The sequence below is a fragment of the Manacus vitellinus genome, unplaced genomic scaffold (genome assembly GCF_001715985.3).
Source record: "Manacus vitellinus isolate BGI_N305 unplaced genomic scaffold, ASM171598v3 scaffold_7_pilon, whole genome shotgun sequence".
NCBI lineage: Eukaryota > Metazoa > Chordata > Aves > Passeriformes > Pipridae > Manacus > Manacus vitellinus.
In genome coordinates, this window is record NW_021940813.1 from 23,871,337 (window position 1) to 23,897,312 (window position 25,976).

Consider the following 25,976-nt stretch of genomic DNA (forward strand, 5'->3'; position numbering starts at 1 on the left):
CAAACCTGATCTAGTGTGGTCAAGCACTAAGTGGTGTGGACATAAGCCAGGCTACTGATCCCCAGCCCTCTTTCATTTAGTTGTCAAGATGTAGTTCCCAGTTCCTCTGGGAGGATTTCTCAGCAAGCCAAGAACTGTCAGAACTCAGACTTGGCTCCTCATCTTTCACAGATTTTTGTCAATATGGCAAATCCCTCATGCCATTGGTCTTCTCAAAGAGAGGAAAGAGATGTGCAGTAAGGGTGTGTAGCATGTGTGTGTGCGCGCACGTGCACATCTCCCCCTCTGTTTAGATCTCTGGGCATCACTCCCATGTAACCTTTGTTCTGCTTATGAGCCCTTCTGTTCTTATTTTGGCAACACACACAAATATTTACTCGTGTTTGTAAACAATCACCAATTCTATCTTTTCAGGTAAAACATCAAGAGAGCATGGCTCACCTGAGTGAACGTAAATGGACTCATGTGTTCCCTTTCCTGGTGGTAGGTATTTATGTATGTACATGTCTCTCTGGTGTGCAAATATAACAGGGTTCTGCTTGCGTTCTTCACAACCATCTGTGAATCGTCATGGCAGAACCACAGATGACCTAGGGACTGAAGCCTGATGCAGTGATCAGTTTTCATTTAATAAAACACTTGGGCATATGCTGCTTGAACTGTGGCTGCTAGAGAGGAGGGGGAAAGAGGAGGACTCAGGATGGAGCAGAGACAGAAGGCAATGGAAGCACTGATTAGCCTGTGTGTCACATGAAGCACAGCCTTATCATGGTTGAAGCCCAAGGCAGTGCATTATCTTGGGTTGATATAGTTGTCCATTGCAGTCACTTTTATGAAGGCTCATTAGAACTGGGAAGCATGAGGGTGCAAACTCAGACATTTCCTTGTGCAGGAGAGCATGAGAGTTAATAGGTCAGGAACCACAGCTTTCAGTATTTTAATGAGTGGCTGTGCCAACAAGCATGAACATCAGCGCTCTGAGAAGCTCTTAGAGGGACCAGGTTGCTGAAAAATGCATCTTCTTCCATTCCACGTAGTATTACCACTTCTGCTTCTGAGCTTTAGAGGTGTTTCACACTGCAATGCTGGCCCTGCTGTCTGCTAAGCAGCTGGGCAAGGGGAGGGGGTGAGGCATGGATAAGGAAAGCCGTGGAAGTGACAGTGCTCTGGGATGCTCTCTGGTGACAGGTCTCCCTGGTGTACTCTGCCAGTGCTGAATACTCCAACTGCGGCGAGAATGAATACTACAACCAGACCACTGGCATGTGCCATGACTGCCCCAAGTGCGAGCCGGGTGAAGAACCTTACATGGTAATTTCAGCTTCCTCTGCTGGTGGGGGACATATCAAGCACCAAATGTGAAAAACGAATGCTTTGCTACCTGGTGGTAATATATGGATAGGAAAGAAAACGGGGAAGGACAGGGGTGCTTAAGCAGGAGCGCTCACACTTGCAAGTGTGAAGTGGGAGAAAGGCATCATGCATGCATGCCACTAATCCACATCTCAGGAGCAGCCGGTTAAAAGTGATACTGTAAAAGTTGAAAAGTAAAAGTTCCACGCAGAGTCTCTGCCAGTCTGTTCTCTTCTCAACAGTTGTTTAAAATCTGATGCTGCTGTTCTGGCATGGTGTGATAAATTGGTTAGTCTGGCGTGCTTGCTGGCCCCCCACACCAACAATTTAGTTTTGCTCTCCCACTGAGATATTTTGGCACTAGAGGAACTTGGATGTTTCTGCAACATTTTAAATTATAGTTCCTAAGTAACCATTTGATTTACAACAGATAATTGTTGCTTATTAAAAAAAATAAATTCTTGAAATCCTGTTTGGTTTTAATGGGATAAACATCCTAGTGCAAACATTTCACACAGTTGGTAGTCCTGAACAAGGACGTTTGAATAATAACCAGTTGGGTTTAGTTTTATTTAATCTAAACATAATGTTCATCTGAGACATGTGAGTTCAGAGGTTACAGAATCCCATCCAAACATTGCCTTTTGTGATGTTCCCTCTGGGCTCTCCTAGCATGAAAGCTGCTGATAGCCCTACTGCAGCTGTGTTTCTCCTGTAGTAGTCTCCTCTACTCTTCCATTTTCAGTTTGCTTTCTATCTAAGTAGCAGCTGAAAGTCACTTCCACGATTTGCTGGACTATGATAGAAGTAGCTGTGGGGGGCCACTTACAAGGAGTATGATGCTCCAGTTCTCCCTCTCCAGCACGCAGCATGCTGCATCCTTATAGCCCTGCATGGCCTTTTTAGGACAGACATTAATGGGCCCAACGGCAGACTTCTTTCCCTTTGTGCTGCAAAGCCAATGAACCAGGCTCTGAACATTCTCTTTTGCTAGAAGTTGGTGTGCAGCACAAGACTGCTTTTCAGTGACTTTTTGTTGTTGCAGACATGTGGATATGGCACCAAAGACGAGGACTATGGCTGCATCCCCTGCCCTTCAGAGAAGTTTTCCAGAGGAGGTTACCAGATATGCAGACGGCACAAAGACTGTGAGGGTTTTTTTCGAGCCACAGTCATGACACCTGGTGATCAGGAGAATGATGCAGAATGTGGTCCTTGTCTCCCAGGGTAAGGACTTTTCCACAGACCTTTGCTCTACCCAAGGCACTGGAAAATACTTCCTTGATGTCAAAGTCTCTGACAGCCTTTCTTCATGTCCTAGCTGACTGTAGGGGAAATTATGGTGAATTATGCTTTTTTGTCTCTGCTAAACCAATACATTTAAATGTTTCAAAAGCATTGATGAGTTTAATAAATCATAGAATCATAGAATGGTTAGGGTTGGAAGGGACCCTAAAGAAGATGTCGTTAATCTTACTGAAACCTCACTGAAGAAGTAGTTGTTTGGACCAACTAGAAAACTTTTTTCTCTTGCTAGAAGTGGAAAGAGAATAAGCATATGTGTGCAGTGCCATTTTAAATGCTCTAAGAAATCCAGCTTGGACTCAATCCGTAGCTTCAGAGAGCCATCTGCTAAGTCCTACATCCTGCATCCTACAAATGAACTGCATGAAAATGCCTTGGATACCCTGTAGGGTCTATGGAGGCACTGTGGCATGTTTGGGAGCATAAAATATCTTCTCCAGATGTGAGCAGCTGGCACATTTGTCAGTAGTTGACAGCATTAGCTAACATATCTGTTAGGTGAGATTTACCAAGGCATTTTAGTCTCTTAGGGTCCTTTCTAGCCAACAGAAAAGGGTCTAAGGAGCTGCTAATGTGTGGGGGGGTTGCTGTTGTTCAGAGTCAAAACAAGTTTCAGGGCTGACTGAAGGGGCTTAAAATAAATAATGTTTTCTAAGTCCATCTTTGTAATGGTCTCTTATGCTCAGTATAATAATATAATGATAGTAATAGTGAGAAAGATATTGCTACATTGGGTATGTTAGCAGTATATTCTCGTCTGTATTACATTTGAAAGGCTGCAAACCAAAGCATACCTATGCACTCTCAACATTTTTTTTGTAGGGTGAGTAAATACTCTAAAACACAACATCACCTTACATACCTTTTCAGTTTCTACCACTGTGCCACTTTGGTTTAAAGAGTAATTCTGTTGACTTTTGGCTTTTGTGCAGTTTGCAGATACTGTATAACCTACACTGCTTACAGTACAGAGAACCCTGTTAAAGAGGCCCTGCAGTCTTCCAGGTTTATTATATCAGTGAGTCTGTGTGAAATTTTCACAGTTTACAAATAAAATGAAGGACTTGTCTAGCTGCCAGCCAAACAGACTGATGATGTGATTTGAAAAGAGCTCCCTCTTGACTTCCCCTCATACATTATAAAGAGCAAGAAACTTAAATAGTGGCCACAGTTGCTATTTTGCAATTTTTGTCAGGACTGATGAGGTCACCCAGGTGGGAGAAGGGTGCTGGCTGAAAATAATCAGCTTGCACAGCTGGTGCTTGGGGAGAACTCTCAAAGCATCGTGTTTGCACAGGTGTAGCCTGTAGCAGAAACTGGCCTGCCGGAATTTGGCTGTGTGCCACTCCTGTGCAACTCTCAGGTCCCGGGATTGTTTGGCAAAACCAGCAGTTAAGAAGAAACACCTTCTTAGTCCAAGCTTGAATAGATGGAACTCTCAAGATAAACTAAACATGGGCTAAAACCAGCTCTGAACCTGCCCTGACTTCTCGTGCTACTTAGAGTCCTCAGAGTTTGCTCCTTTTGCGAGGGTGGGGGAGATGCAGACCCCCTGTGTCAGAGCAGAGAGCTGGTGAGTAGCTCAGGCTGATCTCGTTACTGCCCCCGGTGTCACAGGGACAGCCAGGCACCAAGGTGAGTGGCAGCTGTCACAGTGCTGCCTTGCCTAGGCAGTAAACCTAAAAGAGCCCCTCAGTCAATATAAGGGGAAAAAATAAGGTTTCCATTTTCAGAGGACTGCTTCCATAACATGCTACTCATCTTCCCGAAGTAACAGCTCACATCTCCATTTAGGGACATCTCATCCCTTTGCTATTTTTCACCAGCTCAGTAAAGCAGTGCGAGGAAAAGATGAACATATGGCACATTCTGAGCGGAAGTTTTCAGACAAAAAACCACTGAACTCGCAGCCTTTTCCAGTGGCTACAAGTGTTGTCCTTTATACTTCATCTTAAAATAAGCGCTGGATAATTATATATTTTCCTTCTATTTTTTTTCACTCTTATTATCAATTTTAGGGAAGAAAGAGACCTTTGGTGCAAGAGAAGGGGTCATCCACTGCCTCTCTGTCTTCCCTCCAATATAAAATAAAAATAGCACTGTCACACATACAAGAAGGATGCAAGACTGTGGCCAGGAAAGATTTTAGCTCTGAAGCTGTGATCCTCAAAACCAAAGTCCAGTTGCCAGTGAACTCTAGAGGTACCTAGACTGAACCTCCTGGGACACTGCAGGCTTTGTTCTCTGCTCCTGCCCAGAAGCTCTTCCATCATGCCAAACAGGACAGGTCAAGAATGTGGAAATTAGGTGTGAGTCAGACTATTTCCCTCAGTGGGGTGATCCATTAGGTGTTCCTGGAGTGTAATTGAGATCACAGCTAACTACAAGCAGCCACAGTGGGTCAGAGCAAGGGTCCCTCTAGCCTGGTCATATGTCTTCTTTCAGTAGTGGCCATTAGTGGAAACCCATGGAGGAGTAAGAACAGGCCAAGTATATAAGATACATATCCCTTATGCTGCCCCAGCACCTATTTTCATCTTGAATTAAGTCCCCAGTCTCCTCACAATGTAGAATTGCAATGGGATAATTTTCTTTTTAAATGTAGTCAGAAATGCCTCTACTACTGAGGCTTCCCCTTTTCATGTGTTCCGTAGTTCCAGCAAATCCACATTCAGTTCTCTTCTCTGAGACATTTTAAGAGAAGCAGTGAACTCTCATTTGTTTTCTGGATGAAAAGGTTTAGTCAGTGAATTTTTAATAAAATAAAGACCCCCCACACACACACACCCCCACACCCCATTGTGAATAAGGCAGCTGGTGCCTCCACCCATGTGCTCACCAACTTCTTGCTGCCTTTCTGCAGACTGTCCCCTGCAGAGAATGGCACTACCCTGCCCCCCTCCACCTCCTGCCCCAGTCCCCGGTGCCCTGGTCCCTGCAGGACAGCAGACCTGACCTGGGTCCAAGTCCCTGAGTGTGACATGGCACCACCAAGGTTAGCCCAAGATAAACCACCAAGCTGTTAAGCAGGAAAATAAGTCCATATTTCAGTCTAGCTTTTAATCTCAGATTTTGTCCGTAACACTTTCAAACCTGAGCCTGGCAGGTGCCAAGGAAAGAAAGAATGAGTCTCATGGTGGAAGACTAATACTGTGAAAATTCATTATTTCATTACTGGGCCACTTCTTCTCCATAGTTATTGACATAAAGGGATCAGATATTTCCAACTCTGCCTTAAATATTTGGTGCATTGGAAAGTAACCTGAAACACAAGTCTGTTGCCAGTGCTTCATGGGGGTGAATCACTAATGTTTGCAGCTGCAGAGTTTCCTACTCAAATGGGTCAACAGTTGCCTGCCATGATCATCCTCTTCGGTTTTCTTTGTATGTGCTCCACCATTCTGCATTGTGTCGAAAACCAAGAATTATTCCACCAGCTTGATTTAATTAACTGTCAGAAGGATTGTTTGTCTTTCCTAAACCACCACAGTTATTAGACTATGGATCCTAACTGTCCTGTATTTTTCTTCATATATTTATATGTATCTTTGGCCTTCCACTCTTTTGTTTTGTGGTTTGGCAATCTTTCCTTCTTATTCATTAGCTGCTTTACAAACTGATATTACATAGGCCCTCATAAGAGAAGAAAGATGAAGTTTTGCTCCTGAGAGAAGGGTAGAGTGGCAGATGGGGCACAAGAGACATTTGTAGGGAGAAGTGAAGGTGCATCTTTTAAAACCAATAAGAAATGAACCATGTTCAGTTCACTGGCTCTCTGAGGTTCCTCCTCTGAGTCCCTGTCTCCCCCTTGCATCTCTGTGTACTCCATTTCCTGGTGCTATATCCCTTATTTGTAGGCTGGATCATTAATTAGTACACCAACTGATTTTGATGAAGTTTCAGCAGTGATTTCCTAACAATACATACATTTCCAGAAAAAAAACCAAAACAAAACTATATTGCACGTACATAGACAGGTACATAAGAGCAGGAAACAAATTCCCCATTGTATAAAGTGTTTGTAATGTTGAGCACCTGTCTACACAGAATGGATTATGAATTTATTCATCTCTTCATTAAGATCTGTAGTGATTTACAAGTGATTTGTAAAGACATATCCATAACATCAACTGTGTGATGTTACATCAATATATGTATGATTCTGATGTAATTTACTCATTAAGGTGCATGTGGATCCAACTCTTGCATAACCAATTACCTTATTCCAACATTAACTTTATTATCAGCCCAGAAGTTCAAATCATGAAGTTCAAATTCCTTCACACTGTAATTCCACTATCAAGGACTAACTTATAAACAATACAGCAAGGAGGTAAAAAATCCCAAACCAAACCTACAAAAGCTAATCTGCTTTGCCTTGTAAGAGTGGTGTTTTCCTGTATTTTTTATTATGATTTGGCTCAGGTTTGGTTCTAACATTATGGAGATTATTCATATGATGTTTGTGAATAAAATCAGCCAACCATATCCAACTGGTGGTCTTGCTTGAAAGATTACTGCTTCAAAAAATAGCATTCCCATATTTTGAAAAATCTCTTTTCAGGGCATGCTGTAAATTGCAGCTTGAATTCAGCAGGGAGAATAATGTTGTTTTGGGCAGTGTTACCACTTCTTGTCATGTCTCGATGTTTGATTAATTACCTTTTAGGAGGAAAGGAAGAATTGTCTCTATTTGGACAACTGAAAAAAAAAAAAAGAAGAAGAATCTTTGTATCACATTGCTTATAAAAGGGGTTTTTTTAATGATTTTATCTCTGTATAATTGGTTGCTGCTGAACCATGCTCAGTTGTAGCATATTAATTTACACTGTTTTGCCTCATCTTGCCCTTCATTGCAGTTACTACATGCTGGAAAACAGACCTCGCAATATCTACGGGATGGTTTGCTACTCGTGCTTGTTGGCACCTCCTAACACCAAGGAATGTAAGTGTTCTGCCATTTCTGTGCATTTCATCTGGTTTTGACTTTAAATCATCTGGTTTTGACTTACAGTCATCTGCAAGCTCAACGTGAAGTCTTTCAGTGATGATTATTATGTTCAAACAATAAGCCCAGCTCCAGTAAAGCAATTTCTTCTTCCAACTGGCCTTGCCAACAAAGGGAGGGAATGCTGATCATTTGAGGAGAGATCAGAACCTTCGATTTAAGACCTGCTGTTGTTCATTTGTGCTCCAGTTTTTGTCTGTTAAGACATCCCATGCAGGACTTACTAGGCTTACTTAACCAGAAGGTACAGGAAATCCTATATCTGTGTATTTTTTTTATTGAGTTTCAGTTCTCTTAAGAAGAAAACATGGGACAATTTGTAGATCAAGTAAAAAGTGCATCTCACCTTTTCGTATCCTTTGGCTTCAAAGTGATTCAAGGGTTGATATTGCTGTGCGGTGGTCAGCACTGATAAGAGTTAATTCTGTAGATTTCATTGACAAAGAACCTGTAGTTTGCTAATTGAAAAAAATCATGTGTGTATGTGTGTGTGACACCCTAGAGGTACCTGTTCCTTTGCATACCATGTGCATGTGTAATGGCTTATCCATCCTTATGCCATGAGGAGGAGGGACAGCCCTGCACCAGCACCGTAATGCAGAGGCAACCCCCCAGAAAACCACTCCTTTAGGGGGCAAAGAAAGTGAGAAAAAGAGAAAAAAAAAGGTTCTCTCTGAATGACCAAATTACTTCCACACCCCCTCAGAGAATCTGGAGAAGATCAGGAGAAAAAGCTTTAAAAAAGATCAAACCAAAAACCCAAACAAACAAAAAAACAGACAAAGCTGAGCAGTTCCCTCGAGAAACCTAATGCATCTAAACCCAAAATCCTGTCCATGTTCTGTTCTTTTAGAAGCCCTTGTCATGAAAAGTAATTGTAATATTTTGCCTGCTTGATTTGAAAGGAGGAGTTGACATGAAAGCCCCTGAGCATTTATTTTTGTGTACATAAATAGCAATTATTTTGTTCAGATGCTGCTGAACTGTGTATCATTGGTGATCTGATGGTCACTTCAAAGGACGATAGGTCATGAACAGCTACCACCTTTCCTAAAGTGCAAGAGCTTGGAGGAGCCAGGGCATAATCACCACCTCACAGAGCTCCTGGTGAGTGGTAGCAGTCTAGAAGGAGATATCTCCCCAAGCTCTCTGCATGCAAAGTGGTGGGTCTGTTGTACAGCTGCTCACCCCACTTGGCTGCAGTAACCCAACCTGTCCTGAGACAGCGGGAGTGGGTGAGGGCAGGGTGAGTGTGATTTTGATGCGATAACATCTGTATTAGGAGGTGAGGTAGGGGTGCCAGGGAGGACCCAGATGTGAGATATGGGAAGAAGGTGGAGAGGTAAGTGAAAACACAAGGGTAGGAATGTCGTGGTTTAACTCCAGCTGACAGTCCAGCCTCACACAGCCACTCACTCCACCCATTGGCTAGGGAAGAGAATCGGAAGGGTAAAAGTGAGAAAACTAATGGGTTGAGACAAAAACAGTCTAATAGGTAAAGCAAAAGCCACGCACATCAGCAATGCAGTACAAGGAATTCATTCCCCACTTCCCACAGGCAGGCAGGTATCCAGCCATCCCCAGGAAAGCAGGGCTACATCACACATAATGGTGAGTTGGGAACACAAACACCATCAGTTTTTGAATGTGCCACCCTTCCTCCTTCTTCCCCTAGCTTTATATGCTGAGCATGACACATATGGTGTGGGATGTCCCTCAGGTCAGTTGGGATCAACTGTCCTGGCTCCTTGTGTACACCCAGCCCACTCACTGGTGGGATGGGGTAAGAGGCAGAAAAGGTGCTGTGGAAGTGCTGCTGAGCCATGATGAAAGCATCCCTGAATTATCAACACCTTTTTGGTCACAAATCCAAACCACAGCCCCATACTAGCTACTATTAAGAAAATTATCTGTATCCCAGCCAAACCCAGCACAGGGAGTCTTGGTGGGAGTTGAGGGTATATGGTAAGAGGATGCAGATGCACCTGGCTGCCCCATTGGTGGGAACAGAACCCTGCCTGCTGCTAGCCCATAGCTGGGAATTACTCTCTTCCTCAGCTCTGATGGTCTCTCTCAAACACATTCTGAAATGGGGTTTTACTAGTATTAGACATGTTGTAACTTAATGATTTGGCAAGGAAGTACCTGAAGATTTATGGCTATTACTCAATTAAAAAAAAAAATCTTTGTCTTTTGTAGGATATCTGACAGATATGATATGTGATGTGCTTCTGTAAGGAAAGATGAATGGCACAACTGATTAACCACATGCAATTTTTAGCTTGACAAACACAGAATAAATATATATTATCTTTAGGAGGAATTTAGGCAGGTGCATAAACTGACAAATTGACTGGGTATTGAGGTAGAAGAAAACATTAGGAATAGAAAGACTAAAGATTTCCATTTTAATCAACTCCATGAAACCAACCATTTGATTACAAGTGTTAAAAAAGCCGGAAAGCGTCTTAAAATCCAAATCTCTCAAATCACTAAACTCAGGTAATTTGGCTTATGATGTCTAAACCTCTGGATCCCGTTTGGAATGGCAGCTTCCCAATTCATAGCTATTAATTTGTACTCCAGATGGAAAATCAGCCTTGCTGCAGGAACCTCTTGAACAGCTCACTTTTTGCTGTGGCAAGCAGTGTAAAATCTGGTATTAGTAGATGGTCTTTTTCACACATTTCACTGTCATCAGATTATAGCAGTCAGAGCAAAGAAGAGGTGACATGTCAGTAATGCACAGCTGTGGAATTTTCTGAGTTTTGCAAATTCCAAACTCATGTTACGTGCGCTTTGAGCACATAACCTTAACACAAGCACATGGTTTCTGTCATATTCCTACCAGCTTTTTGGTAGGAATAGTTCCTTTGTGCAGAATGACCTCTGCTTGTTGACTGGCTGTCATGATAGAGGAACCAGAATGAAAACTCAAAATGGCCCAGGAATCTTCTGTTCCTTTCTTGAGAGTTCAGAATAGCATTGAACAGCATTTGGGAGCTTAAACCCCAAACTAAAGGGTTGCCTCTCCCCCAGAGATCTTATTCTTCAGACACTGCTGCGTACAGCACACCACTGGAGAAAGATGACCCAGTGGGTCACAAGGAAATGAGAATGGCAAATTACTTAAAAATAGGAAGCTTAGGGTGACAAGCTCTGGCTTTGCACTTCTAGACAGAAAAATGAGGGCAGATAAATCCTGTTTCAGGCCTTTGTTAGTGCTGGAGAACAGTGGTGAAAACATTCCTTGCTGGGGAAGTGCCTGGTCTGTGTGTTACAGAGGGCCAGCTCTGGGGGGTGCGTACCCTTGCATGGAAACTTCCTCAGAGAATTTGCCTGGTGATACATTTTATCTGGCAAAAAAAGTATTTGGGTTTGATCAAGGGGTAAAAAAATGTCTTTTAACTCCAAGAGAGTGCTGTGCAACTTTCATCTCATATACAGTCAGTAAAACTTGAAATGGCAGAGGAAACAAGGTGAACACTCCATGCCCCAGCATCTGGAAATATTAGTGAAAAAATGACTGGGAATGAGAAAGAAATTCCTTGATGGACCTGTGTCACCTTTTTTTTTTTTTTTTTGAGACATAAGTAGCACAAAATAGCATGGAAAGGAGGGGAAGGAAAGGGAGATACTTCTCAGAGGTGAGAGGTTTAATTGAGGCACTGGATTGAAGGATGGGAGCAACAGTTCTGCGGCCTGGGAGGAATAACAGGCTTCAACAGCAGCTTGTGGGCACTGGGCACTGGGCACATACAGGGAAGAGGCTGTGCATATATAAGCATAAGGATGTGTGTTGTGGAGCAGGAAAACTTTTTCTTACTGGGAAAAAGGTAAACGTCACCATAAAGACTACAGTTTTTCCTATCTTGTGCACTGTGAAACACCTGTGAGATTTCTGGCCTCTCAGCATACAGTTCCCTCAAGTCTCCTGTGTAGGAACCTCCATGCTAAGCACAGAGGAGCACAATGCCAAAATGTCAAAGGTGCGAGACCTTCAGCTGTGCATGAAGCAGATCATGAGCCATCAGTTCCCCTTGCTGACACTAAATTGGGATATGATACCTTTGTGATAAATAAAAGCACTGCAAGAGGCAGGGGAGGCAGCTTTCCCATGCAAATCAAAGAATTAAGGTAATGAGCACCAAACCACTCTAAGATGTGGCTTCCCATAGTTAATGGTGCTGAATTGTCTGTCAGCACCTCTGGAATTGGAGTCACTTCAGGCCGCTGACTATGTAGGGTGTTTTTGATTTGGTTTTTTTTTTCTTTTATCCAGTGTAAAAGCATATGTAAAAGACAGAAGGTTTAGCCATACACGAAGTTTCTCTGGCAGAGAGGTAGTTACTGCTGGAAGAGATTTTGTCTTTTAGCAGCAGAAACTCTCAATGAGTTTATGTATATTAACTCCCTCTTTCTTTTCAAACTTTAATATCTGCCACTTCAGTTCAAAAATGCTGAAGGAAAACAAAATCAAACCCTGTTATAAAAACTTTAAGAACATTTTTTTTGAAGTTGGATTTACACAATTACATCAAATATGCCAATTTTTTTGCATTTACAGATCTAAGGAACTTCAGCAATTGATTAAGGTTTTTTTTTTAATCTACTGCATATATTCATAAGTGTGTATGGGCATAAAATACTCTATGTTGGTTTATTTCACCGTTTTTGCTGGTTTCATATATGAAAACAGATACAATTACAAACCTGTGTAAGTTTTTAAGTCTCACACCTACCAATGATGACTTGGGAAAATTAAAAAAAAAGGAAGAAGAAAAAAAGAAAAACAATAGAGGAAAACATATGGTCAAGTTATTTTTTAATTACCAGAGAGCAAATGACATCTAGAAAAAAAAAGGTAATTTTTATTCTTGAATCATTAGAACTTCAAAAATAACTAAACAATTGATGGCTTTATGTGATGAACTGTAGTCAGGGGAGCACATCCATACCTGTGTACTGAAGACTGAGAACTCAGCCTCCTTAATCGAAGTGCTTAAAACAAACAAGCCTAATGCCAAAACCACTTGTATGAGTGAAAATAATTCTGTGAGAGATTTTTATTTTAACTCTCCATTCTTTGTAATATCACTATTTTCCTTTCCTTGCCAGTTTTGTTTTTTGTAATATGATCAACATCAGGACTTTTTTTGTGTCAAATTACACGTACAAATGAATAGGCTTGTTAGCTGGAGCTAACTAACTTGTCTTTCTCTCTTTTTTTTTTTTTTTTTGACTTGTTTGGTCTCTGAACACCCCTTTCTTCTTCACGTGTGTAATGTGAATGAAATGTTAAAGGCTGTGCTTTATTATTCACCAATGGTATGGCCTGATTCTCCTCCCCTTATGGTGTGTCCGTATGAGGGAAGGAACCTCACCTTTGACAAAATCAGCCAGCCTCAGCTTCAAGGGGAGGGATCAGAGAAGAAAATACAAAATTTGCTGTCCTCAGCTGCTGGGAAAGCTGGGCCGGGGTATCACTCAGGAGAGTGTCTGGTCCTGGTGGTTACTCCAATGACTTTGATGTTTTCACTGGTGCTGGAGCATCACCTGCCCATGGAAGACATTGCAGGTCTCTGCAGCATTGCTCTGACTGGGCTCAGGAGCTGCTAAACCTGCAGAACTGCAGCTTTCTACCACCCATACAGATGGGCTGGCCACCAGGACAATAGAGAAATGGAAGCTTGGTTCCTGGTGGGTCTGTTCTCTTCCTTTTGATGCTGTGAAGTCGTGATAGTAAGGTTTAAAGAGCAGTTATCCCCTTCATGTTGCACAGAGAAATAGGTGATAGTACGGAATCGCTGAACATAGGCTTAGTTCATGTAGTGTGTGCCTATGACCTTCCAGTGCTGTGCAATGATTACAGCTCCTGGTGAATCCAGATCATCAGACTAAGACCACATGGCCTGTAATTGTCACTGCTTCTCTGCCCTGGCAAAATAAAAGGAGAGAGAAATAAAACAGTGAAAGACATTACAGAGAGCACAACAGCATAAAATATTTCCTTTTATGTGTTCTGGTTGCTTACAGTGAGATTGACCATATTGAAAATAAAAGTCTGGGGGAACTTTCTTATCACCTTTTTTAGAAGTTTAAATCTCAGGAATTAATTTACTTCATGCTCTTCCTAGTGTAATAATTATCTACACTAAATGAAGAATCTACCTGTGGCTCCAGAAAATAGTAGAATCACTTACCTTATAGTATTCTGTATGTACCCTGCAAAGACAGTAAAATAAAGAGCAGTCATTGCCCAGGATATGCTCTGTTATTGGTGATTTGCAGTATTTTCAGGATTGGTTTATATTTGGTTACCGAAGTCATAATGTAAGCACCTCAGAAAGCAGCTTGGCTTTGACAGCTGCTTTAGCTTCCATGACTTTCCAAGTGCATAGGCATTCCATCTGAAGTGCTGTTTCCTTAAGTTTGAAAACAAACCTTTCATGTAAGTACCTGAATACAGATTTACATTAATTTGAAAATTCTGACCTCTACTTTCTACATATCTAGGTCTTTAGTTATGACCAGACTTAGTTAAAATCCAGTTTTCAACTGCTTTTTAAAACATAAACTTTCCATCTTTATTGAATTTCAATTCAGTATAATTTCTTTTTCATCTCATATTTAAGGCTGCTAATTATTTATTTGCATGTGTGCTTTATCTTACTTCATGTCCATAAAACAGTCTCGATGATGGCACTCACAGGTCGGCTGTGCCATTCGTAACTGCACCATGGCTGTGAGAAGAGGGATGCATGAGGAGAAAGCAAGCCACACTCAATGGCAAGAAATAGATACATGTATAGATACAGATTTTTTAAATGTTTATTTGAAGATCACTCTGATAGTTCGTTTTGTACACACTTTGGGGATTTTTATAATATGTTATTAGGTATTAAATAAACTAAAAAAAAAAAAACTGTTGCTAACTATGAGCAGCAGTCCTTTGCATGGACCAGTAAGCTGATACCTACAGCAGCTTATGTCAGGAGCACATATGGTCTCCTACTGCACCAGATTTTTTCACTCACAAACACTTGCAAGGGGGCATGTGGTAAGACCTCCTTTCCCTGTGCCCTCCTCTTCCTCTCACAAATCTGGTAGTTTGGTTTGTCACTTCTCATTGTAAGTCTGTCTCAAGGTACAAGAACAACTCTAATAGTCTGTTACATAAAGCAGAAAGGTTCATTGAAACGACAACAAAAATTATTTTATTGCCCAGCATTTGTTACCTATAAGGACAAAAGGCCCCTGCATAACAATTTAAATTAAATATCTTTTGAGTTAAACCCCCAAATTCAAATGTGAATACAGATTTAATTGTTCTTTTAAACAATAAGTATGGAGGGTTTTTTAATTGAAACTGTATTTAGACTCCAAGAAAGTTACAACTAAATCAGAATTTTTTGAATAAAAACATTTATAATGCAAAAGTTGACCAACCATCAACGATAAACTTCTTTCCTAATGTCTTCTTCACATTCCTACAGTATTACTTATAGGTGTCCAGGAATATAAACCACTCTTTCTCACAGCTATATTACAGCCATTGGTCTTTTTTTTTTCTAAATAGAGTTGTTTCCATATGTTGTGCTGTAGCACTTTAGGATGTCTCTGTCTGAGCTGTATCTAAGTCTTTATAGATTATGTTTCATCTATATTAGAACCAGAATTAATAATGCGATTGGGATGCAAAACTGGATATGCACAGAAACAACTGACGTTGCAGTCATGGCGTGGTGCTGGACTGGGAAAAAGCAGCTGCTATGAGTTCTTTTTGCTTACACAAAAGTGATATAAACCAAAATTCCACAGAAGCTGGCATTTTTGGTTCCTCTTGCAATGCAGGTGCGCAAATTGGCACTTTATTCTAAGCCACATCTAAAGAGAAATCTTGGCTCATAATGGATATGCCAAAATTTGACAATAGGCCTAAAATATGCATAATGACTAACTCCCACCTAGGCATATGTAAAAGGCCATCACATTCTAGCACCAGCCTTGATTTTTCCAGGATAGGGACTGCAGAACAAACGAGGTGGCTCTGTTCCCATGCAAAGACAATTCTGCACGTAGGCTCAGGAGCTGAAGGTGCTCACTCTTGTGCACAGGCGAGGCTTGTGTGCATGTGTGCATGTGTGTGCCTGGTATGGAGAACATGTGGGGGAGAGCTGAGTGAAGTGTGACGATGACGGTGAATGAAGAATGGATGACTTTCCTCCTTACCATTCCTGTTCTGTGTGCTACTGTGTGACTTCCCATCTTGAAAGGCTCTACTTCCTTTCACAGATGGATGGAAAGCACAAGGTTAACAATACCAAGTGACTAAAAGATTGATTAGGCAGAAATACTTCAGTGACTACATACTTCAAGTGAAGGAAAAAGAGGCAAGTTTGACAAAATTCCCTCATGGGGGAGATGAGCTGGAGTTTGTTGGCTAAACTGCAGGCAGACAAAGCAGCACGGCTTGCCTGTGTTCACCAAGAGACAGCATAAGAGGAGCTATTGTTGACTTGTTGCAGCTTGCAAGGACCACGCAGAATCACAATTGGCTGTAATTGGATTTGCCAGGGGGGATGCAAGAACAGGCGTAGGCCTGGTAGCTGTGGACATGAAGGAAAGTATCAGGCTACAGTACCAGCTATTTACTAAATTTCCTCTGTTGTCCAGCCATGATGAGTAAACACAGAGGTCACAACCAAGGATGATTCACTTCAGTTTTGTGAAGAATTGCTGAAAGTTTTACAAATTACCTGTCCTCAATATCCACTACCTGCAGATGACATCTTCATTTACTGATCCCTAGATGGTCTACTGCTACACTGCAGTTCCTGGAGCCCCTAACTAATTCTTCTTAGAAGGAAGTCTGTCACAGAGAAAGGACCACAGAGAAGACTTATGTAATCTGGCTGTCATTTGCATAATATGAAAAGCATCTGAATTAATAAAGTAGTATATTTAAAACTTTATGAAAACACTTATTCAGTTTGAAAAAATCCCAGTTATAATAAATTAATCCATTTCCTTCCAACAAATGATGTTTGAAAGAAGTTTTATCATTGTTAGAGAAAATTTCTTTTGAAGACATCTGCAACTCATACTTTGTGGCCACTTTAAGTGTACATTTCTCATTCACTACATGCAGCCATGTTTTATGTTGGGTAATACTTTTTTTTTCTTTTTTAAAAAGCCATTTCTCTTAATTTGAAGAATGTGTATATTGCTGTGTTCTTAACCATGGAACATTTCTCAGACCATTCCAGAGCACTTAATTTCCTGTCAAGTTTACCTGATGGATTTGGTTTCTTCAAATATTTACTTGGTCAAAAGAATGGCACAGTGAGCTCTCATCTACTCTAGTTCCCAAATTAGCTTGTGAAGCCATGTGCTGTGCACATCTTACCAGATGGCTGGGACAATTTTTTGCCTTTAAGTCTGCTGAATATAATTATCAATGGACTTTTTTCCGTAGACAGCTAATATAAAGCAGGAGGGATTTCATACCCCTTCCAAGACAGAAAATGTTTTTCAGTGTCTGTTGACAGCATCTGTTTGCATTACCTGCTTAGCAGTGGCATTAAAGTTTATTTGAGAATTAAGAGAATGTTTATGCCCAACCCTAATATTTGTGTTCTGATTTGGAATACTATGCCACCACCATTCTGTGTGAAAGACTTATTCCAAATAATATGCAGTATGGTCTGATATTGTCAAAATATGTTAATTTGTGACTTGGTTTAATGCTTTGAAAACTTGGCTTATGACACCAACTGAAAAATTAACTTTTAACCTTAATTGTAGAATTTAGACATGAAAACCCCAATTGGACAATCTCACCCATCTGACAGTATAAAGTATTCTTATAAGTTCTTCACTTTACTGTTTTAGTGGATTTTCCCTCTCCTCAGAATATATATTTGGACTGACAGTGACAATCACAAGAAACATACTGCCTGGTTACATTACAGGAAATTTTAATACTTCCTTTTGTGACAGTACATCTCCATGGAACAGAAAAGCATTCAACACTGCTAATTGTCACCTTTGCTTGGTTTTGCTGTGGGGTCACAAGGGTTTGTATACTACCACAGCTTCACAATGACGCTGCTAATGACGGATGCCTGTGAGAAGCGCTAGTCTGATGAATCTACATGAGCTGACTCTGAGCTGAGTCTCAGAGTCTGCAGTTGCAAATAATGGAGCAGGGGGTTGTAAATGGTTTGAATCATCAGCTGGATCTGGAAAACTTTCTGATACCCAGGACAGATCTGTAACATGGGAATCTATTTATAATGGTTGGCCCTGCCTGTGTCTGAAGATGCTTCAGTGTCTTCTCAGTTCATAGCTGTTCAGGATCTTTGATTTCTTCCACTCCCTCTAGACACTATGCAAAAATGTAGTCAAATGTAGTCAAAAAAGTCAGTTGGCAACTTTCAGCATGCCAGTAATGCATATTGATATTAGTGACATTTCAAAAAATGACCAGTTCATGGGTTCTTTGCTAATAAATGGGGAATGCAACCAAGAGAATGAAAAGCTCCTTTTACTTGAGCCAACATATTCCTTTGACTGGACAAAGTAACCACGGAAGTTTATGGCATTTCTGTTTATATTGCAGGTGCAGGGGCTAACTCTGGCATTTCAGCCATTTTTCCAAGTACCTCTGGCACAAGCACTTTCTCACCTTACCAGCATGCTCACAAAGGTAGGAATGCACTCACAAAGTTAATTCAGGATCTGTTTGTTTTGAAAAGGGCATCAACAAAGTGCAACCAAATATCTGAAAATATTTATTGTGGTTTTCATTGCCACTATTTCTGGACTTCTAAAACTGCTGTTAGAAATAATTCAGAATTCACTTTTATTTCTTGGTTAATCAAAACTGCTGCTTTAGTTAGCTGAACATTAAATGGATTTGAATTGTACTCAGTAATGCCAGCAGTGAATTTAGCTCATTATTTGTAGCTATACAGAAATGGCACTCTGCCTCATCAAAAGCTTAGCTTAGAAGAATTCAATGCACAAATATGGTCAGTCTCTTATTGAGCTAACATAAACAGTTCTCCAGCATGATTGTTAGGTTTTTAATATATGTGAACCTGAAAAGACACAACAAGAAAGATGCAGTTAACAAGGCACTGACAATGCTGATCTTATTGGTATTGTCTGAAAACCTGGTTGGGAAGATCATGTTTTCAGAAAATTGAAGTTTTCATGCATTCTAGCATATCTGTAATTTTCTGCATCCTTTTGTGGCTTTTCGATTCTAGTCTTTCACATCCAAGTGCCATTTCTGAATACCTTTTCACATAGCTTATTTTAAATTCACCTTCTAGCTGTGCTGTGTTTAAAGTATCTGTTAGAAAAACATCAGTTCCTGTACATGTGCATTGTGTTCTCCTTTTAACTGCAGAGCTTTTGAGGCAGCCACACTTATCAACAGTTGTTTTAGCTCTTATTCCCTTTGCATATTTACCTTATTTTTTTGTCTTTTCAATCCTGATTCCCAGAATAGTGTTAGAAAAGCTGCTACTCTTGCTTATGTATAGCAGATAATACAATTTCATACACGTATCTGATGGATCATGCCATCAAATATTTTAATGAATATTGTTAGCTGGCTAGTGCATAAATAAAAAAGTATTGAAAAACTGTTAATTGGTTTGCTTTTGAGATGCAGCACTAAGTTTTTCAATTCTTAATAAGTAACCAAGACTCAGATCAACTAAACGAGTACGCAAAATATGTGTGAGAGCAGACTGCAAACTATTAACTACTCTCTGATCCTAAGAGTTGCTCCTTTAAGAAAGTATTCTTTTAATTTATTCCAGCAGATCTTTCAGGACAAGGACATCTGGCTACAGCTCTTATAATTGCCATGTCTACCATCTTCATAATGGCTATTGCCATTGTCCTCATCATCATGTTTTACATTGTGAAAACAAAACCTTCTGCTCAAGGTAATTGTTCAGCAGGTGAAATTTCAGCTGCAAATGCTGATTTTGGATAGCTTCTGAGAATAATTAGTGTTTTATTTTTATATTCTAGCCTGTTGCAAGAGCCACTCAGTAAAAAATGTTGAAGCTCAGGCTAACACACAAGAAGAGAAGAAAGAAGTGCAAGGTATACATTTTTTTAGTTGTGCTTTTTCTATCTAAGACAACATTGGGCTTAAATGCTCTTAATACATTTCTCTTAATTACAATTTCTCCTTTGAATTGTATAAAACCCACATCAGTTTACTAAAGAATTGTCTATAATAGTTTTTCGTACTACCAGAATGTCAATTAATCCTCTGATAGCACTTAAAAAGTAGCAGAGAGATTTATGTTTGCAGTAAGGTTGGCAGCAGAACCAGCTCCTGACACAAAGCACTGTTTTGGAAACTCCTTGCCTATTTAAATTTCTCTAATTATTTATCTACAGATAATGTTGTGATATTCTCTGAGAAAGAAGAGTTTGAAAAACTTACAGCAACTCCAGCTAAGGCTGTCAAAAGGTGGGTAAAAGATAAACATACTGCCAGTTTAATTGAAGTGGGGGAGGGACATGGTCACCATCCATCCTGGTACAGTTGAACACATAAAGAACAAACTTGATGGGTAGGTTGCTGCAGCAGGGAAAAGACTAGGTGCCTTAGCAGGCTTTTCCTTCTCCAGTTTTTTGGACAATGGCAGACGTCACCAAAGAGAAACCTGCGCCCTCCTCACTCCCTCTGTGACCAACTCATTAGCTCTTGGGTCTCTATGTCAACTTTTGAGAGGTTCATTTCTGGGATCTGAGTGCAGCTCTCACTCACATGGCCTTAGTAAGGTTCCCCTTCCCTTCTAGGCAGGAAAAGTAAAAACAGCTGTAACAGGCCTTTTCTGTGGCATCATCTGGATGGCACAGTGTGGTGGTTTTCCTCACCTTGTCTCTGCCTGGCAGCCAAACCTGCCCGGGTAACACGATTATGGTGGGCTAAACACTGTCCTCAGTTGGAAAATCCCTCTATAAAAGGATTATTGCCAGCTATGTGTGACTGCGTTACTTGGTGGGCACTGTACATACACCCTGGGTTGGTGAATGCCATTACTTTAACAGGATTTCAGAGGAAAGGCATTTTAAAAAATGGAAGACACTTTTATTCAATTAACTCTCAGATAGCAAAAAGGAGATGGCTGGAGTCAATCCATGATAGGCTTTGCTAAGATAACCATATCCTTCATTTTACAGTGAAAACGATGCATCTTCTGAGAATGAACGACTTTTAAGCCGTAGTATGGATAGTGATGAAGAAGCTGCAGTTGACAAGCAAGGGACCCCAGAGAGATGCTTATTATCTTTAGTGCATTTGGCCAGAGATAAATCTTCTACAAGCAATAAATCAACTGGGGTAAGGCTATTTTGAGATTTAAAAATCGAGAGCATTTTTCTATATTTTTTTGAAGGGAAAAAATATACAAACTATCACCCTCCCCAAATGCATTGTAGTGTAGATCAGACTGATTTACAAGAGCTTCTCCAGACAAATTGTTTATAGAATCATCTTTGCACAGTGACAAAAATGTACATATATATTGTTCAGGTATGAAACCCAAATTTCCAACCAGAGTAATAGTTTCACTTCTCCGTGTATTAAATGTTGTAGTCTAAAGAAAGAAACAACAAAACCAGCAACCCCGTGCTATGGCTAATGCTAATAAAACTATCCCAAATGCTACATTTACTGTGAAAGATCCCAGACAATAAAATAATGTAGCAGCATGGCTGGATTCAGCTGACAGTGTAGCATCTGAGTACCTTGACCCAGCTGCATTGGTATTTCCACAGCACAGACTTCTCAATAATATCCGGTGTTGTGCTTGGTTTTCATGCGTAATTTTGAAAAACACACAAATGTTTTGAAGGCCATTGCTCTGAAGGACACTGTAAACCACTGTTTGTTTTCCTGTGGAAGGTCTTTGCTTCTTCCTGCTTAGTGTGTACTGCTCAGGGCTTTTTATCTCACTTGGAGTATTTTAAGGCATAGTTAAGGCCACACCTCACCCACACAACTTTTCTGTTTGTGTTAACATGAAACTGTCCTTAAAAAGAAAGTGTGTGCTCAGATATCTTTTTAGTACTTCAAAAACTGGCAATACCTAGTACAAAATCGCATAATTAATATCAAACATCCAATATCACTTAGGAATAAAGAAGTTTGAAAATGCTTCTTTTCATGTTTGCATGTTTTAAATTGCTGGGATGGTTCAGCTCAAAATTTCTAAACCAGCTTGCTTTTCAGCTTAGTCCAGACACAAAGTCTCAACACAAGCGAAATGGTTTTGTAGTTGTAAACTGTTATGACCATCTGAAAATAACTTCCTACTCCAATGCTCACATTTTAAAATTCAGGTTTCTGAGGTCTCTAAAAATATCCAACTTCATGATACTGCCATAAGCGCTGGCTTGAAATAGGACAACACACCTTGGGTAGGCATGAAATCGGAACATTTAATAAGAAGCATCTTAACTTCTAAAGACTATATATATTAGACACATTCTCCAGAGTCATTTAGGTAGATATCTCATAAGCACACCTGAAGCATGAACTACTTCTTCCAAACCTTCTGGAGGAAACATACTTCTCACAGACTGAAGACAGATTTTTCAATGAAAGTGCAGATTGCGTCAAGATCCTCCACTCCATACCCAAGATGTCAGAATTAAGCCACTTGCCATAAGTTAGAAAAGCAGTAATTTGCTTTAGGCTGGAGATTAAGTAACATGACTAGCACAGGAAAGAGTGTTCAGTAGCCATTGGACATGGATAAAAATAGTCTTGCTGTTAACCAAGTCTGCTTCTTCCTAGTTAAAACAAAATCCATTTGCGAATAGCTACCACACAGAGGATCATCAGGCTAAATGTCACCTGTTTACTTTCAGCATAAGGTTTACAAATCCTTTGTCTTCTGGCTCTGGTAAAAAGAGCATCCTGCACAATTCTTCATGGGCATGGAATTACTTAACCTCCCTCTTTACCCTAAAAGTGAGGGGAGAATGAAAAAAAGGATCCAATAGTTTTCCTAGAAGGAGTTTTAATAAATCCTATTAAAAGAAAATTTCCTCTTTACAAGGTTCTAAAACAGCTAATCCAAGCCTACAGTAGCAACATGACCTATTAAGCACATGTAAATTAAACTAAGAATATGTGAACAACACTCAGTGTCTGGATTGCATTGCCCTGCAATACATGACAGGCTTCAGGTGGAGCAGCGGTATGGTCTCCATCTGCAAGTCTATTAATCCAAGTCATTGATGTGCCTTGCCCTTTAGAACCCAAATAAAATGAGGAAAATCTTTCCACAAAACTAAATACTGAAAGCAGAGCTTTTTTTTTTTCTAGCCTGGTTTGCACTGAAAAGTGACAAATTTGTGGAGATAATGCTAGAATCCTGTCAAAAAGACAGCTTTTCAGAAATCTCAGTCCTAATGAGAGCTGGCACAGGGAAGAAAATTCCAGTACCTGCGAACTCATGACATTTTGACATTTGTTTTCACTCACATTGAATCGAAAGCCAAACTGACTTTTGCTAAATGAAACGATATAAAAATGTCCATTTTTGACTTTAAAAATGTCAGGTTTTCATTCTGAGATTCTTTCTTGTCAAAAATTACCAGAGCACCCTGGACCTCTGATTTTTCCTTTTCAAAGATTCACTGATTTATTTTTTTTAATCTATCTCTAAAATGTTTCAGATTTATGAAGACAATGTATAATCAAAGAAAATATAGTTAATTAGTAATTAACTAAGTAGTTCTACGTCAAATGACAGAAAGGAAGATCTCCTCCTCTAGAGTCCTCTTAGACCACTGGAAGAAGGCAATTTCAGTCTGAATTTAGTTCTCTGCAGCCAGTCCTGACCTGGTTTACCTGGACATCCCTACATTAATTGTCTGCATGCATGATACTGGATTTGTCCTCATTCTCAGGAGTTTGCTTTGGTCTGAAAGCAAAATAAAATAGACAAACACTTGAAGCAGAAAGGCAATTGCTCTCAAAAAAGACTAGAAGTTGGAAAGATCTCTAGCAGTAGTAAGTGAAATCAGAAGTACATTTATGCTTCATGGAATAATGGTTGTGTCATTTTTTTTGAGTCTTCAAAAGGGACCCTTGAGGATAACCCCTAGCACCATGAAATGAACGTCCCACAGATTTTCCACTTCTGTCTGCTAGCTGTTTACTCTTATGACTGAAAAATTAATGAAATCAAACTTTTCTCATTTAGATTCAAAGTCGAAGGAAAAAGATACTCGATGTGTATGCTAACGTATGCGACGTTGCAGAAGGTGAGTGCACAGAACTTGCACCTATATGAACAGCATGAAATTAGATCACAAGTGTTTGCTATAAGAAAGGCCTCTGCTTTTCTACGGAAACGGTCCCAATCCAGAAAAGACACCGTAGCCAGATTTGTACTTGCCAGGATGCCCTGACCCCAGAGCTATCTAGGCCCTGGTCTTGCGCTGGAGGATGTCACAACTTGTCTCCAGTCATGTGCACAGGGTTCCTTCCTATGGAGAGCAGGAAGAGTTGTGTTGGGCTGTGTTGGGACACACACGCAGACCAAGTTGTGAAGAAGCCTTTTGCATTCCCCATCTAAAGGAAACATGTTTGATTTATTTAGTTAGTTCTTTGGATAACAGATAGAAAATAGTTCCAAATATGGAAGTGTGATTTGGGGAGGGTCAGGACTGAGGGTAAGACACTCTGCTTCTTTAAATGGTGTCCCACCTCTCACAACAAAAAGTGGAGTTTCCAAGTTTTAAGTGTTTTAACCATGTTTAGCACTTGACTGTCTGAACTGTTCTAGCAGAAGCAACATGAATTAAATTCCCTCTAGAACAGGAGACACGACTGCATTTACTTCCCACCACACACACACACTTCATGTGCACATGTATGAGTATTCTGTGGTTCAGTGAGCTCTGTCTCCCACCAAATTACTGCTGTTGAGTAAGAAGTAGGAAAACTACAGAAGCAAAAAACTGGTTTGGGAAAAATGCCATAGCTGATTCTCTCCTCTGTTCTCTGACCATGAATACACAGAATATATGTCCATGAAAAAATAGCTTTTTCCCCACAGGATGAATGTTAAATCCTCTCTAGGGATTCAGTGACAGTAATGACAGTGGAGCACTTGCAGGGACTTTTATGCTTGCATTTGGTATCATTACTTCACTTCACTTCTGGCTTTCCCACAAGGGCAACTTTCAATTACAGACATGTTTCAGCAGCTGCTGGTGACAGTCCTGGAGAAGGGTCAAAGCTGTCTCTCAGGCTCAAACACTGTGCCTGACGTGCAGAGGTGTATTAATGGGTCTGCTCACTAGGGATACAGTTACAATATACTGTTTCTAACAGCTAGTAAATTGTTGAAGGAAGAGGCAGAGTCATGGGAATTCACACAAGCCATCTAATACTTCTTTCCCAGGCAACTGTTTACCCTAACTATTGTACCCTACTGTCACTAGGAAGAATTAATTTGATAATATACAGTAATACCTTTGGAGCTAGACATACCTGTCATGGACTATCACTTAAAGATTTTAGCTGTACTCATTGCTAACAGTATAATCTCTAGTACTTAAATGTCAACACTCGTGCCCAGACCCACCTGACAGTACACACCTCCCTTTACAGGTCTGAGCCCTACAGAGCTGCCATTTGATTGCCTGGAGAAGACCAGCCGAATGCTCAGCTCGACCTACAACACAGAAAAAGCCATAGTGAAAACGTGGCGCCACCTTGCCGAGAGCTTTGGACTGAAGAGGGATGAGATAGGCGGTATGACAGACGGCATGCAGCTGTTTGACCGCATCAGCACGGCAGGTTACAGTATCCCAGAACTGCTAACCAAACTGGTACAAATTGAGCGGTTGGATGCTGTTGAATCCTTGTGTGCAGATATTCTGGAGTGGGCGCAAGCAATGCCAGCTCCTGAACCAGCAGGGACATCCTGACATGCCTGCCTGGGACCTGCACTTCTACATCACCCCAAAGAAGCACGATTTCGGCAAGCACACAAAGACTATGGACAAAAGACCATTGATGTTTCTTCTACATAATTGCTCCTGATAGCCAATGGGAAGCTCTTCTCTTTGACTTCTAAAAAAAAGTGAAGTTGCACATTTATAAAAATAAGAGCAGAAATCTCCCAAGAACCTTGGTATGAAACATGTCAATAAACAAAATTATTATATTAACCAGTTACTGATAACAAGTGGACACACAAACATCCATTTTGCAGTCTGTATTATGAGTATAAGGGCAAATAACCCT

General features: G+C 40.5%; 1 protein-coding gene across 2 annotated transcripts; it reads left to right on the forward strand.

The window, feature by feature from the left end:
* Positions 1 to 419: 419 nt before the first annotated feature.
* EDAR (ectodysplasin A receptor) lies at positions 420 to 25,976 on the forward strand. 2 transcript variants are annotated; one of them, XM_008922145.2, is made up of 11 exons: positions 420 to 483; positions 1,189 to 1,311; positions 2,399 to 2,580; positions 7,518 to 7,603; positions 18,291 to 18,377; positions 19,504 to 19,632; positions 19,721 to 19,795; positions 20,099 to 20,171; positions 20,888 to 21,047; positions 23,923 to 23,983; positions 25,338 to 25,976. In XM_008922145.2, exons 1-11 carry the CDS (start codon positions 433 to 435, stop codon positions 25,655 to 25,657), a joined length of 1,347 nt encoding a protein of 448 aa, XP_008920393.1. In that variant the 5' UTR covers positions 420 to 432; the 3' UTR covers positions 25,658 to 25,976. The 2 variants fall into 2 exon arrangements, with proteins under 2 accessions (XP_008920393.1, XP_008920394.1); XM_008922146.2 differs by having other exon boundaries at positions 19,507 to 19,632.